General features: G+C 34.4%; 3 protein-coding genes across 5 annotated transcripts in view; 1 reads left to right on the top strand and 2 right to left on the bottom strand.

Annotated features, from left to right (window-relative positions):
* Bap111 (Brahma associated protein 111kD) overlaps nt 1-14,169 on the top strand; it is a 643,372-nt gene that overhangs the window by 47,602 nt on the left and 581,601 nt on the right. The window lies entirely within an intron of this gene.
* Nucleotides 5,831-14,169, bottom strand: part of LOC138706346 (nose resistant to fluoxetine protein 6-like) — a 123,126-nt gene continuing 114,787 nt past the window's right edge. The window contains exon 15 of the transcript XR_011333971.1: nt 5,831-5,898. The gene's annotated coding sequence lies outside the window, so the exon portion shown is untranslated. The remainder of the gene's footprint in view (nt 5,899-14,169) is intronic.
* LOC138706345 (nose resistant to fluoxetine protein 6-like) overlaps nt 6,129-14,169 on the bottom strand; it is a 60,201-nt gene continuing 52,160 nt past the window's right edge. The window contains exons 11-14 of the mRNA XM_069835517.1: nt 13,877-14,066; nt 9,811-9,953; nt 8,850-8,958; nt 6,129-6,368 (exon numbers count right to left, since the gene is read on the bottom strand). Coding sequence (XP_069691618.1) covers nt 6,283-6,368; nt 8,850-8,958; nt 9,811-9,953; nt 13,877-14,066 — 528 coding nt within the window. The 3' untranslated portion in view covers nt 6,129-6,282. The remainder of the gene's footprint in view (nt 6,369-8,849; nt 8,959-9,810; nt 9,954-13,876; nt 14,067-14,169) is intronic.

The raw sequence follows: 14,169 nt of genomic DNA, 5'->3' as shown, positions 1-14,169 counted from the left end.
TCTGGAACGTGTTTGCTTAGGCTATACGTTAAAAAGTATAAAATACAAAAATTACAATTTTGAGTAGCTATGTCACATTTTATACATTAAATAGTTCCTTTACAACAAAATTATTCATTGCGCTGAACTACAAAATAACATCTTGAATGTATCGTAAGAAAAGCTTTTTCTGTTATCACTGAGACTTTGGATCGAGAGAAGCTCTAGAGGAATTTTTGTATGTATATTATTTTCAACGAATTATTTTAAATATTTATTTCCTAATCCTTAAGTATATTGGTATATATTATCATTAAACATAATAGCGTAAAAAATTCAGTTTTAACATTTGAGTGTGGCAGGAAAGTTGAGCAGAATGTGGTCATTATTTTTATTAGATTTAATGTTGTGTTTGTGTCTTGTACCGTTACAATGTTTTTTACGTCCACATAGAACATTTTACAAACTATAATATATTTCACTTTTATAGAAAATATTCCATAACCGATTTTCCTTACATCTAAAATGTTGGGAGCGTAGATCGCTTTATGACTTATGTTTTCGACATATTTGCTGCTAAGTAGGGATTCCAGTTAACCGGTTAATATATGCAAAATTATTTAAAGGAGAATAAAAACTGGTGTGTTTAGTCACTGTACTTGTTTGAGGAAGACAGCCAATTGTCCTCGCTAGCCAAGTACTGTTACGTTAACAGTACGTATCGTGTTCGAAAGCAGCCAGGCATGCCAGTCATCAATATACCAGATAATGTATCGGACTAGACCTGACCACTGTGAGCTGACTGTACTACTTGCCCCTCCCACATGACGTCTTGATTATGCACTGTATGCAAGTAACTTCAATCCGTTATATGGGTGACCGTGACTGGGCTCTAGTACTAAAATATCTTGTCTTATACCCTTAACTTCGAAGTGATCCGAGATTGTATTTTTAACATAGATTGCATATTTAGACCAATTTATACATACCGTATTTTTACCAAACTAATTAATTTTAATGGCATTTTATACAATGCTATAGGTATTCTTTATTTGAATACCAGCAGGGAAGAAGTTTATAACATGCATTTTTTCTAAAAGTAATTTTTCCATTCAGAACGATTACGTTTAAAACATGCATTTTTTCTAAAAGTAACTTTTCCATTCAGAACGATTACGTTTATAACATGCATTTTTTCTAAAAGTAACTTTTCCATTCAGAACGATTACGTTTATAACATGCATTTTTTCTAAAAGTAACTTTTCCATTCAGAACGATTACGTTTATAACATGCATTTTTTCTAAAAGTAATTTTTCCATTCAGAACGATTACGTTTATAACACGCATTTTTTCTAAAAGTAATTTTTCCATTCAGAACGATTAAGTTTATAACACGCATTTTTTTCTAAAAGTAATTTTTCCATTCAGAACGATTACGTTTATAACATGCATTTTCTCTAAAAGTAACTTTTCCATTCAGAACGATTACGTTTATAACATGCATTTTTTTCTAAAAGTAATTTTTCCATTCAGAACGATTACGTTTATAACATGCATTTTTTCAAAAAGTAACTTTTCCATTCAGAACGATTACGTTTATAACATGCATTTTTTTTTCTAAAAGTAACTTTTCCATTCAGAAGGTTTGCGTTTATGACATGCATTTTTTTCTAAAAGTAACTTTTCCACTCAGAACGATTACGTTTATGACATGCATTTTTTCTAAAAGTAATTTTTCTATTCAGAACGATTACGTTTATAACATGCATTTTTTCTAAAAGTAACTTTTCCATTCAGAACGATTACGTTTATAACATGCATTTTTTCTAAAAGTAATTTTTCCATTCAGAACGATTACGTTTATAACATGCATTTTTTCTAAAAGTAATTTTTCCATTCAGAACGATTACGTTTATAACATGCATTTTTCTAAAAGTAATTTTTCCATTCAGTACGATTACGTTTATAACATGCATTTTTCTAAAAGTAACTTTTCAATTCAGAACGATTACGTTTATAACATGCATTTTTTTCTAAAAGTAATTTTTCCATTCAGAACGATTACCTTTATGGCGGCCGGGTAGCTCAGTTGGTAGAGCAGCTGGCTACGGACTGGAAGGTCCGGGGTTCGATCCCAGGTGGCGACAGGATTTATTCTCGTTGCCAAACTTTCAGAACGGCCCCGAGGTTCACTCAGCCTCCTATAAAATTGAGTACCGGGTCTTTCCCGGGGGTAAAAGGCGGCCAGAGCGTGGTGCCGACCACACCACCTCATTCTAGTGCCGAGGTCATGGAAAGCATGGGGCTCTACCTCCATGCCCCCCAAGTGCCTTCATGGCATGTTACGGGGATACCTTTATCTTTTACGATTACGTTTATAACATGCATTTTTTCTAAAAGTAATTTTTCCATTCAGAACGATTATATTCTCCGTGGAAAATGCATCCATTGAATCAATGTTGTTGGCAAATCTGATATTTTACTAATCACTGATCACATTTCAGTTGTCAACAGTTGTGCGGGAACACAAAGATTGCAATCATTCTGTAACTAGGTCCTCGGCCTGTCATGCAGAGGAGAGTCCAGTTTCCAGTCCCAGTCAGGCCTGAGATTTCATTGAAAGTCCATAGTGACATTGTGGCGAACAAGGTCGCTTTTTGAGGTTCTTCTGTTTCCATATTAGGTATCTACATCATTCCTTCCGATCTCAATAAAATTATATTTTAATTTCATCATTCTCCGAACACTAGCTGGCACAGCCAAAAGATTATAACTTACAGTGTAGGAGACTATTACTATCTTTTTGCACGGAAAACATATTGTTGTGTTCACTTTAGAAAACTAAGCACTTTTGAGTTCAGCATGTTGTATTGTTAATGTTATGTTTTATTTAACGACGCTCGCAACTGCCGCGTCGCCGATTTGCCGGAATTTTGTCCCGCAGAAGTTCTTTTACATGCCAGTAAATCTACTGACATGAGCCTGTCGCATTTAACCATACTTAAATGCCATCGACCTGCCCGGGATCGAACCCACAACCTCGGGCATAGAAGGCCAGCGTTATACCAACTGAGCCAACCTGTCCGACTATGTTGTTGTATAATATGTACTATTGTTGTTGTTTAGTCAACTGTCCGAAGACAGGTCTGAACCTCACAAGTGATACCAAAAGGCACCACTTATGAGGCAACTGGGTCAGGAGATAATAGGGTATCGTGGCCGGTAGAAAGTACCGTCTAATTATGCGATAAGAATGTGGTAAACAACTTTGAAGTGAGTGCATCAACAACTAAAGAACGGGGTGGGAGTAAAAAACAGTGCGAACACCAGAAAACATCGAGAGGGTTAGAGAGCCATTTGAGAGAAGTCCGCGCCGGTCTGCCTGTCGACATTCTGCTGCTGTCGGAATAAGTAACAGGTCCGTCCGAAGAATTCTTCACAAAGATCTTCACTACCATCCCTATAAAATTCAGATCGTTCAGACTCTGAATGAATGGGATTATGACTCGACAATAATTTTGTTAGGAAATGCTGAACCAAATAAATGAAAATGAAGATCTATAGTAGGGAGCAAAGATATTGGCGGGTCGTACATAGCACATTTTTGCACTTACCACCCCCTCTCTTCTGACCTGTACATTGGGATGACTGACTGGTAGTGTGTCGATGCGTTCGGGTGTAGTTGCTTGCAAGCCAATCGTTGTGTATTGAGAGAGTAGTCATCGTAGCTGTTGTCTGTTCACTGTGCACATATTCAAACAGTGATTTTCAATTCTAACAGTGGAATTGCTTCTGTGCCTAGTTGAGCGACATGTCTAGAAAGGGAGCGGATACGCGGAGCCAAGCGAAAGGAATTATTTGTAGTGTTTACGAATACTTAAAAATACTTTAATTAATACAACAAATTAAAATTTTCGTAATATGATTGAAATTCTGGTTATTAAGAGAATGAGGAAAACAGGAATTGGTCACTATAAGTTTAAGTGAAATATTTTAAGATCTGATAGTATATTGGCAATATACTCATTGCAGTGAAGTAAATCGTTAAAAACCATTGTGTTATTATTATTATTATTATTATTATTATTAAATTTGCACTGATGGATTTCATTTAATATAGTATTACTAGCCATTGTTAAGTCAATTATATAAAATAAAACCAGGGTACCAACACAATACTATTTAAAATTATTTACATAGTCAACATTATAGTAGGGAGCAAGAATATTGGCGGATGGAGGTATACCCCTTCATACTAACCCAATCCACGTTCCACCCCTACTTTAGCTGTAAACGTTCTTCGAAGGGTCGCTTCCGAAACATCTTTCACTTCTCACTACGTAACCTAAAGTTTGTAACATCGAAATAGTGTTTATATATAAACACTGTCTGTGTGTCAGTATTTAGTGTAATTTCTTTGCGCAGCATTATAATTTTATTTCATTAAACAACAGCACATGTGAACACGTCATTTGTTATAATACAAACTACTGGTATACAATATGCGACATGATAACTATTATACTGATATCGAATAGCATTCGTATTTTGAGGTGAATGAACTAAGAAAATCAGTTGAATTCATATCTTCCAAGTTCGATAGTCTTAGAGAAGAATTGGCGCACACAAGACATGAACTCAACTCCACGCAGGAGGAGATGAAGAAGTTAGTGGAAGAAAATGACCATCTCAAACAGGAAGTGAGTGATCTGCAGCAGTACACACGCAGAGACAATATAATGCTACTTGGAGTTCCGGAGATCGATGAACAATCAACTTATGAAGTCATTGACCAAATATCAGATGTCATAGGCGGTAGTGAATTGGTGCAACATAATGTAAGCGTGGCACATCGTATAACATCCAGGCCAGGAAAGACGTGTCCTATTGTCATCCGCTTCACAAAGAGTAGAAGTCGTGATGAATGGCTCCAGCTGTTCAGAAATGAGGCCAAAAATGATGGCAGCGGTCCTGGGATTGCGACAAAGAAAGTCTTCTTCCGGCAGGAAGAATCACAGCAGGTGACCAACTGACAGCAGTGACCAAGACAAGGGATGCAAGAAAAGATGAAGCCAGTCCCACCTCTGGATGAGTGATGAGCTCACTTCCATGTCACCGGTCATGTTAATAAACAGAACTTCCGGTATTGGTGTGAGAATAACCATCGAGACCTCCACGAAAAGCCTCTCCATGCTCAAACAGTGACAGTATGGTGCGCAATGTCATCATCTGGAGTAATTGGACCCTTCTTTTTTTATGTCAATAACTTTTCATATAAAATAGGAAAAACGACCTTAAACAATACGCGCTGCGGGCTGCTTACGCCAGGGGTTACCTCGTACGAGTTACAATTGGACATCTAGGGCCGTATTCATAGACATTCTTAGCGCGGGCTTCCGGTGGATGATCAGCGAACTAACGTTTTTCGTATTCATAAACCAGTGTTAGCGATATCATATGATATGAATCCTGTACAAGTAACCAGTCGATAGCCGGGGCTAGTTTAGCACGCTTGTAGCGCGGGCTAGCGAAATGTCTATGAATAGCACCCTTATGGTCTACATCTTTCGCTTTTCAGCAAATCTAACCTATTATTTTAGTTTAACTCTGCTTTTTGTGGTTAGTGCTAATTTATAGCTAAACATGTTTATTTTATTAGGATGCATTGCATTTGTGCGTCTGTACTGAACAAGGAGCGCATCAATACTGACCACAAATATTGACAGTAATATTGATCGTGTAGGGTCGCTAAAATATTGATGCGTACTGATAGTATTATTGACTCATTATTACTGATCATAACAAGTATACACTGAAACCGAAGGAAAGAATAACAGGCATATTTGTAGATAGCTGTAAAATATATTTTTATTCATTAAAACACGTTACAGTTACATTATCTGCAAAATTTAATACACCTCAATTCAGAAAGTGGGACTATTTCAGTAGAATGATTTATTTATATTTAGCACATTCATTGCTATTTGTATTTTTTCTCAAATAGTACTTCTGTATTATTTTAATATTTCTGATCAAAGTTCTTTGTGTCATAATTATGATATGAATAAATTGCTTATTGACTAAGGAAAGGAAATGCTGATAATATATAATATATTTATAATTGTAATTATAACAATTTCGATGTGTGTTAGATTTTTGTTTCAGCAGTTTAAGAAATAAGCATCAATAAATAAACTTTCTTTCCTTCTTTCCTTCGAGCGAAGACTCCGTTCTGTTAACAAGAATTTTCACTGCCAATCATACACCTTCTCGCTTCTGAATTACAGCGTGACACGTGCCTCTCAGTCTTGCCTTTCGTTCTTACTGTTTATGTTCAGCATGTCATCACGAATGGCTTGTGACAAATTTCGAGGTCTGTTTTTGCGATCTGGAATATACACAGAGAAATGTTATATTCATTATTCATGACAAAAATAGCTATTATTACAGACTAACATGACGAATTACTGTGTATGGGTGACGAGGGTTTTTAGTCGACAGGGTTTTTAGTCGCTTATGATCAGACTATTACTAATAAATTTGAATCTTCGAAGTGCTGTTAAGTATTTTAATGTAGCATTTGATTTTAATATTAAAATGTAATTCTTTACATAAAAAATAAAGCCAGTTTAATGATAGCCCGTATTGTGAAACAGTATTATAAGTGTATAGGCATGTTAATAATAGCTTTTTAATACGTTATAATAGTTGGAAGTTTAGGCTTTTATACAGGATGGAAGTGAAATAACCTGCAGATTTTCAGAGCAAATAGCTCATGTTGTATGTAACAAAAATGTGTTGTACCATATTGGTGGAAAGTTCATAATTTTCTCAGATTTTTTTCTCCCACAAATGTTTAACACCCTCTTATTCGGTAACTATTGCGAGTAGGATCGTGATGTTTGTCGATATCAATAGAAAATCTAACAAAGAATCGTTTATTCCTCTCGCGTATTTGAATAGCATGGACTGCTTTTCATGTAAATTTAATTTTAAAACCAGTAATTGGAAGCCACTCAACGATGCAATCAGAGTGTGGGGTGAAGTAGATAACCTTGGCAGACATACCCGAATACGTTGACCTCTTACATCTGTATCACAAGAAGAAAAAGCAGTGACGATGATGTTGCCAGATTGCTGACACTTCCAACTTAATTTCCTAATTAACCGTGAATTTAATCACAACACCTAATATAGGTTTTCTATTCATTTCAGTGTATCCTATAGTTCCTTTTAAACCGCAAAATTGTTTCACTTTCACCCTATAGATATGAAAAGATGTTAAAAATGTGTGTGACAATAAGAAGAATTTATAATTGAAGCCTTGCACAAAAAATAGAGGTACCGAAACACAGAATCGTACAATTTAAACGAAACAAGAAGATAGTAATCTTACATTTGATGGCAGGACATTGTATTATATAGTGCATAGTGCATCAATAGATTACAGAAATAGTAGGCCTAAATATGAACTTCCGCAACTTGCAAATATATGCAGAAATGTTTACAGAAAATGAATGTTTATGTTTTGAAAATTTTTGATAATTTAATTACAGGCACTTTTTAGTTACTTAATGCATATAATTTGTAAGTAATGTCGGTATTTTAATTACACAATTTTGAATATTTGTATTGTACACATTGCGGAAGATGAAATTGTGAATTCTGAGTTGGATGGACCATAAAATATAATTTGTGTATTTTTGACTTACTTAAAGAAAATAAAATATTAACAGGAATATAATCTTCTAATATATATAACAAAAATCGTTGTAAAATAATAATGTAATGTAATAATAGCTATATAATATATAGTAATAGCAATAATACAATAGTTAAAAGTACTATTACATAATATATGCAGCAGAAAGATTAAACAAGAAAAAAGAGAAATGTGGCAACATTAAACTCAATAGAAATGGATTTTTGACGACAGTCGGCTAAGATTTCTAGGAAGGACAAGATTAAGAAAACGAGAATTAAACAGAAAATTAAAGTAATTAGGTTCTTTTTCAATGATATCAAAACAATCGAAATGGCTTGGACATGTCATGAGGTTGGGAGGGAACAGATTACCAAAAAAGTTATGGAATGGTATCCACCAGGAAGACGGAAACGAGGCAGGCTCAAACTCATTAGTTAGAAGGAATTGGCGAGAGAGAGAGAGAGAGAGAGAGAGAGAGAGAGAGAGAGAAGGGGTGAGGGAGGGAGGTGGAGGGGGAGTAGGAAGGGCTGAAGGAGAGAGCTGAAGGATATGAAGATAAACTAGCTGTTTGCAGGCACAATCGAATATTCATAGGCTCTTACGTCAAGGACATAGATTGCTCATGCAAATTACAATAATTGCAATAAGAACCTACTTTTGTTATCGGTGTTGTTGGAAATATTGTGCTTGTGCTTCACACCTTATATGAAAATTTACAGTAACATACTCACAGGATACCAGACGTCTCCGTTTCCCGGGGACAGTCCTGGAATTTTGCTTTTTTCCCCGAACAAAATTCATCCCCAGAATATCCCAGGAATTGATAATTTTACCCAGATATTCCTTGATTTTCAGTATCAATAATTAATATGGTTTAATTATTTTATTGGCCCTGCGCATTACTGTGAATGAATCTGGTAATGCACCTTTGCAGCTTTTTCTGGACATCATAATTGGTGAGAACGTAACTGCAGCAGAGTCTTATATATTATATCATGTATTATTGAATTTGGGTATCTATTTTTATGACAATTTCCCGCATGAAAACAAAAAGTTAACTTTTCTTATTTGCTGACATCATTGGTATTATGTACTCAATTGAAAATCTTATAAAACGTAATGAGAAAACAAGTATCATCTTTATGACCGCGGTTTTTTCCTTACCTTTGGAAAAGATCAGTTTTTCAAGCTGGATGATTGGAGACTCGATTGAAAGGGTCATAACAATGGATAAAATAATCGCCATCGCCAAATTTTCAAACCATTCTTGGACCTATGAATGAAGATAGAAGTTAACACACACGTGAAATATTATATTCAGAATCGCACAGATCAAGTAGATAAGATTAATTTATCTTAAGTTTTTAAATATAAATGGTATTGCATTTCATATGACAGTTCTTTGTAAACACAATAATTTTCATAATAATGGTTTCCATATAAAATGTGCACGGTTACACGATAAGCTTTCATTACAATGTACTATTTATTACGTAGCCCTATCTTAAATTAATATTTTGAAACATACAATTAATACAAAGTTGCATAAAGAACTTGAGCATTCACATTCCTTATTTACAGAAATAAAACTTCAAATACCGGGTGTCCGCCGGTTAGGTTGATCGGAAACCAAAATTACTCGAACGGTATTCCCGCCTTACTCAAGGTTTACCAACGCGAGTCTAAACCGGTTTTGTAAGCAGTTGAGCTGTTGAGTGTCATGCTAGTATGATACATTTAATCCTCTGTGGATGGTGGAAATTCTGTGTAGTTTAGAATAAAGAATATTAGTTTAAGATAGTTATGTGAAAAGAAAATCATTGTTACAAATCCTGCAAGAGGACATTTTGTCGTAACTATCTCGTGATACACATTACAACATCACAAACGATTTTTTAATTAGTTAAGAAAGTAGATGCATATTATAATTCGTTATCTATGTAAGTTTTACTTTAAGAGAGGAAAAACTTGGCGACATAGAGTGCCGACTACAAAATGAATTTCACACAGTTTCCTGGAACTTTTCCAGTAGGACTGATACGTGTTCAAGAGCAGAGGTCGTACTTGACTGGTGGACACCCGTTAGATTTCTATTTAGATAAAAACTAGAAATTAAGAAACATACCTTTAAGAAGATAGTGGTATACAAAGGCGTTCTTATTGCGGCCACACGTGCAAATATAAAATCAAAATGGAAGATATACATAGCAAAAGTTAGACGAGCGAATGGTATCCATCCTGGCCAAGATAGTATGGTGTTTACTATGCCTGTAAGAAGGGATTAATAATTTTTATATTATAAGATCGTGAATTTAATAATTTAAATCATGCATTACATCTCTTTTACTTCTCTGCACCTGTTGCGTCGGAATCCTTTATCTTACTTTTAGGTACTTTTTCTCGCTATCATAACTTAAATACTTGGATCACAACACTATAAGACTCTAGAAATTCCATTTCACACATAATCTCTGCATTCGCAATCTTTCACTGTTTCTACTTCTTGCCATTGGAATTCCCTGCCGCCTGTAGTAAAGGACTGCTGAACTTTGATTTCTTTTAAATTTAAATTAGAAAAATATCTAATGATGAGTTGCCAGACTTAACGCATTGTAAACATTTAATGCAATGTATTCTACTCTTTCTATTTTTATCTTTTGTTTCTTATTTTTATTGTGTACACTTTATTCAATTGTTTCTATAATTATTATTGTGTAAATAGTATTTGTTTCTAATTTAATAAATTTCAAATATGTATGGATTTATTACAGTCAGAATTACTTATCAATAATCAAACATTAAACCATTATATTATTACATGAAATGGTAAATAATGACCGACGAACGTTTTCGCCATGAATATGGCATCCTCAGGTTTCATCGAAGCAATGACACATAATGAACACGTATAATTTCTGGTTTAAATACAATCGTTTAAATTGTTTGAAAAATTTAAAGGTCATGTAGATTCAGATAAGTTTTTGTGAAATTAAGTCAATAATAGTTTTGTATTCTCAGTCAAACACTTATCAAATATATGATGGCAGAAAAATAAATTCTGTTACATCATGTTACAATTTTAAATATCACAAATATTTTCGACTTTTTATAAGTCATCCTCAGGTGAGTTTTCTGACAGACAATTAATAGAACTAGGTGAAAAACATCAAACACATTTTTTACACTGGTAATTAAAATGCTCATGCATGCATTTACATAAGTATGGTTTCCGTAGCCTTAAAATTGATTAATGTATATGAAGTCAGAGATTTAAAATTTAAACACATGTTTACATTAATGATTAATCTGCCATTGCATGCGTTTGCGTGAAGGTTAAATAGCGTCTATAGCCTTAGACTGGACATGTAGACTCGAGGTTCTTTGATCTTTGACTGAACATAGTTATCTGAGCATTTACTGTATGCTTGAATTGTGAAATTAAAAGATTAAAATCATGTAAAAGTTATAAAATTAAAATTGAAAAATTGTACATTATTATTCGATGTGTTGTAGAAAGTGAAAAGGATTCTCAGTCTGTTTCACCGTGGTGATAGGCGTTTTGTAAAAGATGTTCAATTGAGGGTATCCAGACGATGGTGGCCTTCTCACCCGGCGTTACATGGCAGACTGAGCGGTGATGTTATTCGGAAGGGAGGCCTTAAAATTGTTAATGTGAAGAATGGTGTTGTTTCCTCGTCTCACAACTCATTGTTTGAAAAAGTTAATATGGTAGGAGGTGTAAGCATATGCAATTAAGAACATACGTGTAACATAAAATTTAAAACCATACAAAGTATAGAAAAAACAAACAATGTACTGATGGTTAAATGTACAACGAGATAAAATAATTTGACAATCTTCAATTGCAGGTGGTCATAAATCACAAAATAGTAGAACATGCTATGGTATAGGCCTGTAGCTCGCTCGTGCTGCTGTTTGAGCGGTGTATGAAACCAAAGTCAAATTTGGTTGAGGAGAAGCTGACCTAACCGCATTGTTGTAGCAACACGACTGAGCTTTACAGAAATACGTTAGCATTTCTATATAACATAGCATGTTCTACTATTTTGTGATTTATGACCACCTGCAATTGAAGATTGTCAAATTATTTTATCTCGTTGTACATTTAACCATCAGCACATTGTTTGTTTTTTCTATACTTTGTATGGTTTTAAATTTTATGTTACACGTATGTCCTTAATTGCATATGCTTACACAGCCTATCATATTAACTTTTTCAAACATTTTTAACGATTGTATTTAAACCAGAAATTATAAGTGTTCATTACGTGTCATTGCGTCGATGAGACCTGAGGATGCCATATTCATGGCGAAAACGTTCGTCGGTCATTATGTACCATTTCATGTAATAATATAATGGTTTAATGTTTGATTACTTACTTACTGGCTTTCAAGGAACCCGGAGATTCATTGCCGCCCTCACATAAGCCCGCCATTGGTCCCTATCCTGAGCAAGATTAATCCAGTCGCTATCATCATATCCCACCTCCCTCAAATCCATTTTAATATTATCTTCCCATCTACGTCTCGGCCTCCCCAAAGGTCTTTTCCCCTCTGGCCTCCCAACTAACACTCTAACAATATGCATTTCTGGATTCGCCCATACGTGCTACATGCCCTGCTCATTTCAAACGTCTCGATTTAATGTTCCTAATTATGTCAGGTGAAGGATACAATGCGTGCAGCTCTGCGTTGTGTAACTTTCTCCATTCTCCTGTAACTTCATCCCGCTTAGCCCCAAATATTTTCCTAAAAACCTTATTTTCAAAAACCCTCAATCTCTGCTCCTCTCAAAGTGAGAGTCCAAGTTTCACAGCCATACAGAACAATCGGTAATATAACTGTTTTATAAATTCTAACTTTCAGATTTTTAGACAGCAGACTAGATGACAAAAGCTTCTCAACCGAATAATAACCGGCATTTCCCATATTTATTCTGCGTTTAATTTTCTCCCTAGTGTCATTTATATTTGTTACTGTTACTCCAAGATACTTGAATTTTTCCACCTCTTCGAAGTATAAAGCTCCAACTTCTATAGTTCCATTTCGTACAATATTCTGATCACGAGACATAATCATATACTTAGTCTTTTCGGGATTTAGTTCCAATCCTATCTCTTTACTTGCTTCAAGTAGAATTTCTGCGTTTTCCTTAATCGTTTGTGGATTTTCTCCTAACATATTCACGTCATCTGCATAGACAAGAAGCTGATGTAACCCGTTCAATTCCAAATCCTCTGTGTTATCCTGAACTTTCCTAATGTCATATTCTAGAGCGAAGTTAAAAAGTAAAGGTGATAGTACATCTCCCTGCTTTAGGCCGCAGTGAATTAATGTTTGATTATTAATAAGAAATTCTGACGGTAATAAATCCATACATATTTGAAATTTATTATTATACTTATCGGACCCAACATGCCTTTGAAGTTCTAATTTAATGCTTGTATGTTTTCCAGAGTGTTTATTTGATTACACTTTATTCAAATGCCTATTATTGATTTTATTACGTAAATAGTGTTTCTTATCACTTAACACCAATATGTATTCCAATGTGTTTATTTTTATTGTGTACATTCCATTCAATTGCCTTTTTAATTTTATTGTGAAAATCATATTTGATTCTAATTTAATGCTTATACGTTTTCTACATTGTTCATTTTTATGTACCGTACACTTTATTCAGAGGTATATTTATGATTTTATTATATAAATTGTGTTAACTTATCACTTGACATAAATATGTATTCCCCTGTGTTTGTTTTTTATTGTATACTTTTTATTCAATTGTCTGTTTCTGGTTTTATGATGTGAATCTTATAACTCACACCCAAGCGCTGCCTCATGCATGTTGTTACAATCTATTTTTCTTGTCTATAGAGGATTTCACGTTAACAAAAAACCATTGAGAATATGGGGCTATTCCATCAAATGATTAGTTGCCAAAGAAACGCCTACATACCACATAGTTTTCATAATATTGTAAAAAAATTATACTGTATGTTTAGAGATTTCAGTACAAATGTTTGTTTCAATATTCCTGATGCTGGAGAAGTTGTTCTTTATACGTATGTCTTCTTTCTGTGTTGTGTACTGTATATATAAAAGGGAGCAAATTTTATAAATTATAAAATGTGATAAACTACTGCATTGCACTTCTGTGAGCTTCATACCTCCGTATCCAGTCAAACAAGCAAATATAATCCAAGCCATACAAACGGACCATATGGGACGTGCTAAGGCATAGTAGAAACCTGCGTGCACGGCGTTATATTCGTAGTCCTTTTGTAGAAAAGGATGTAAACTGATATATACTAGAGATAATGCAATGATCGTCAGCAGCCAACCCAGAGTGACAGTGACCTAAAACATAAAATTGAAATATGTCGATGTAATAAAATTGACAAGATTATTAATGCAAATAGCTAATTATTGTTATGTAGTGAACTTTCGGAAGACAAGTTTG

This window comes from Periplaneta americana, chromosome 9 (genome assembly GCF_040183065.1).
Source record: "Periplaneta americana isolate PAMFEO1 chromosome 9, P.americana_PAMFEO1_priV1, whole genome shotgun sequence".
Lineage (NCBI taxonomy): Eukaryota > Metazoa > Arthropoda > Insecta > Blattodea > Blattidae > Periplaneta > Periplaneta americana.
The sequence above is the reverse complement of the archived record's forward strand: the minus strand, read 5'-3'. Positions and strand labels throughout refer to the sequence as shown.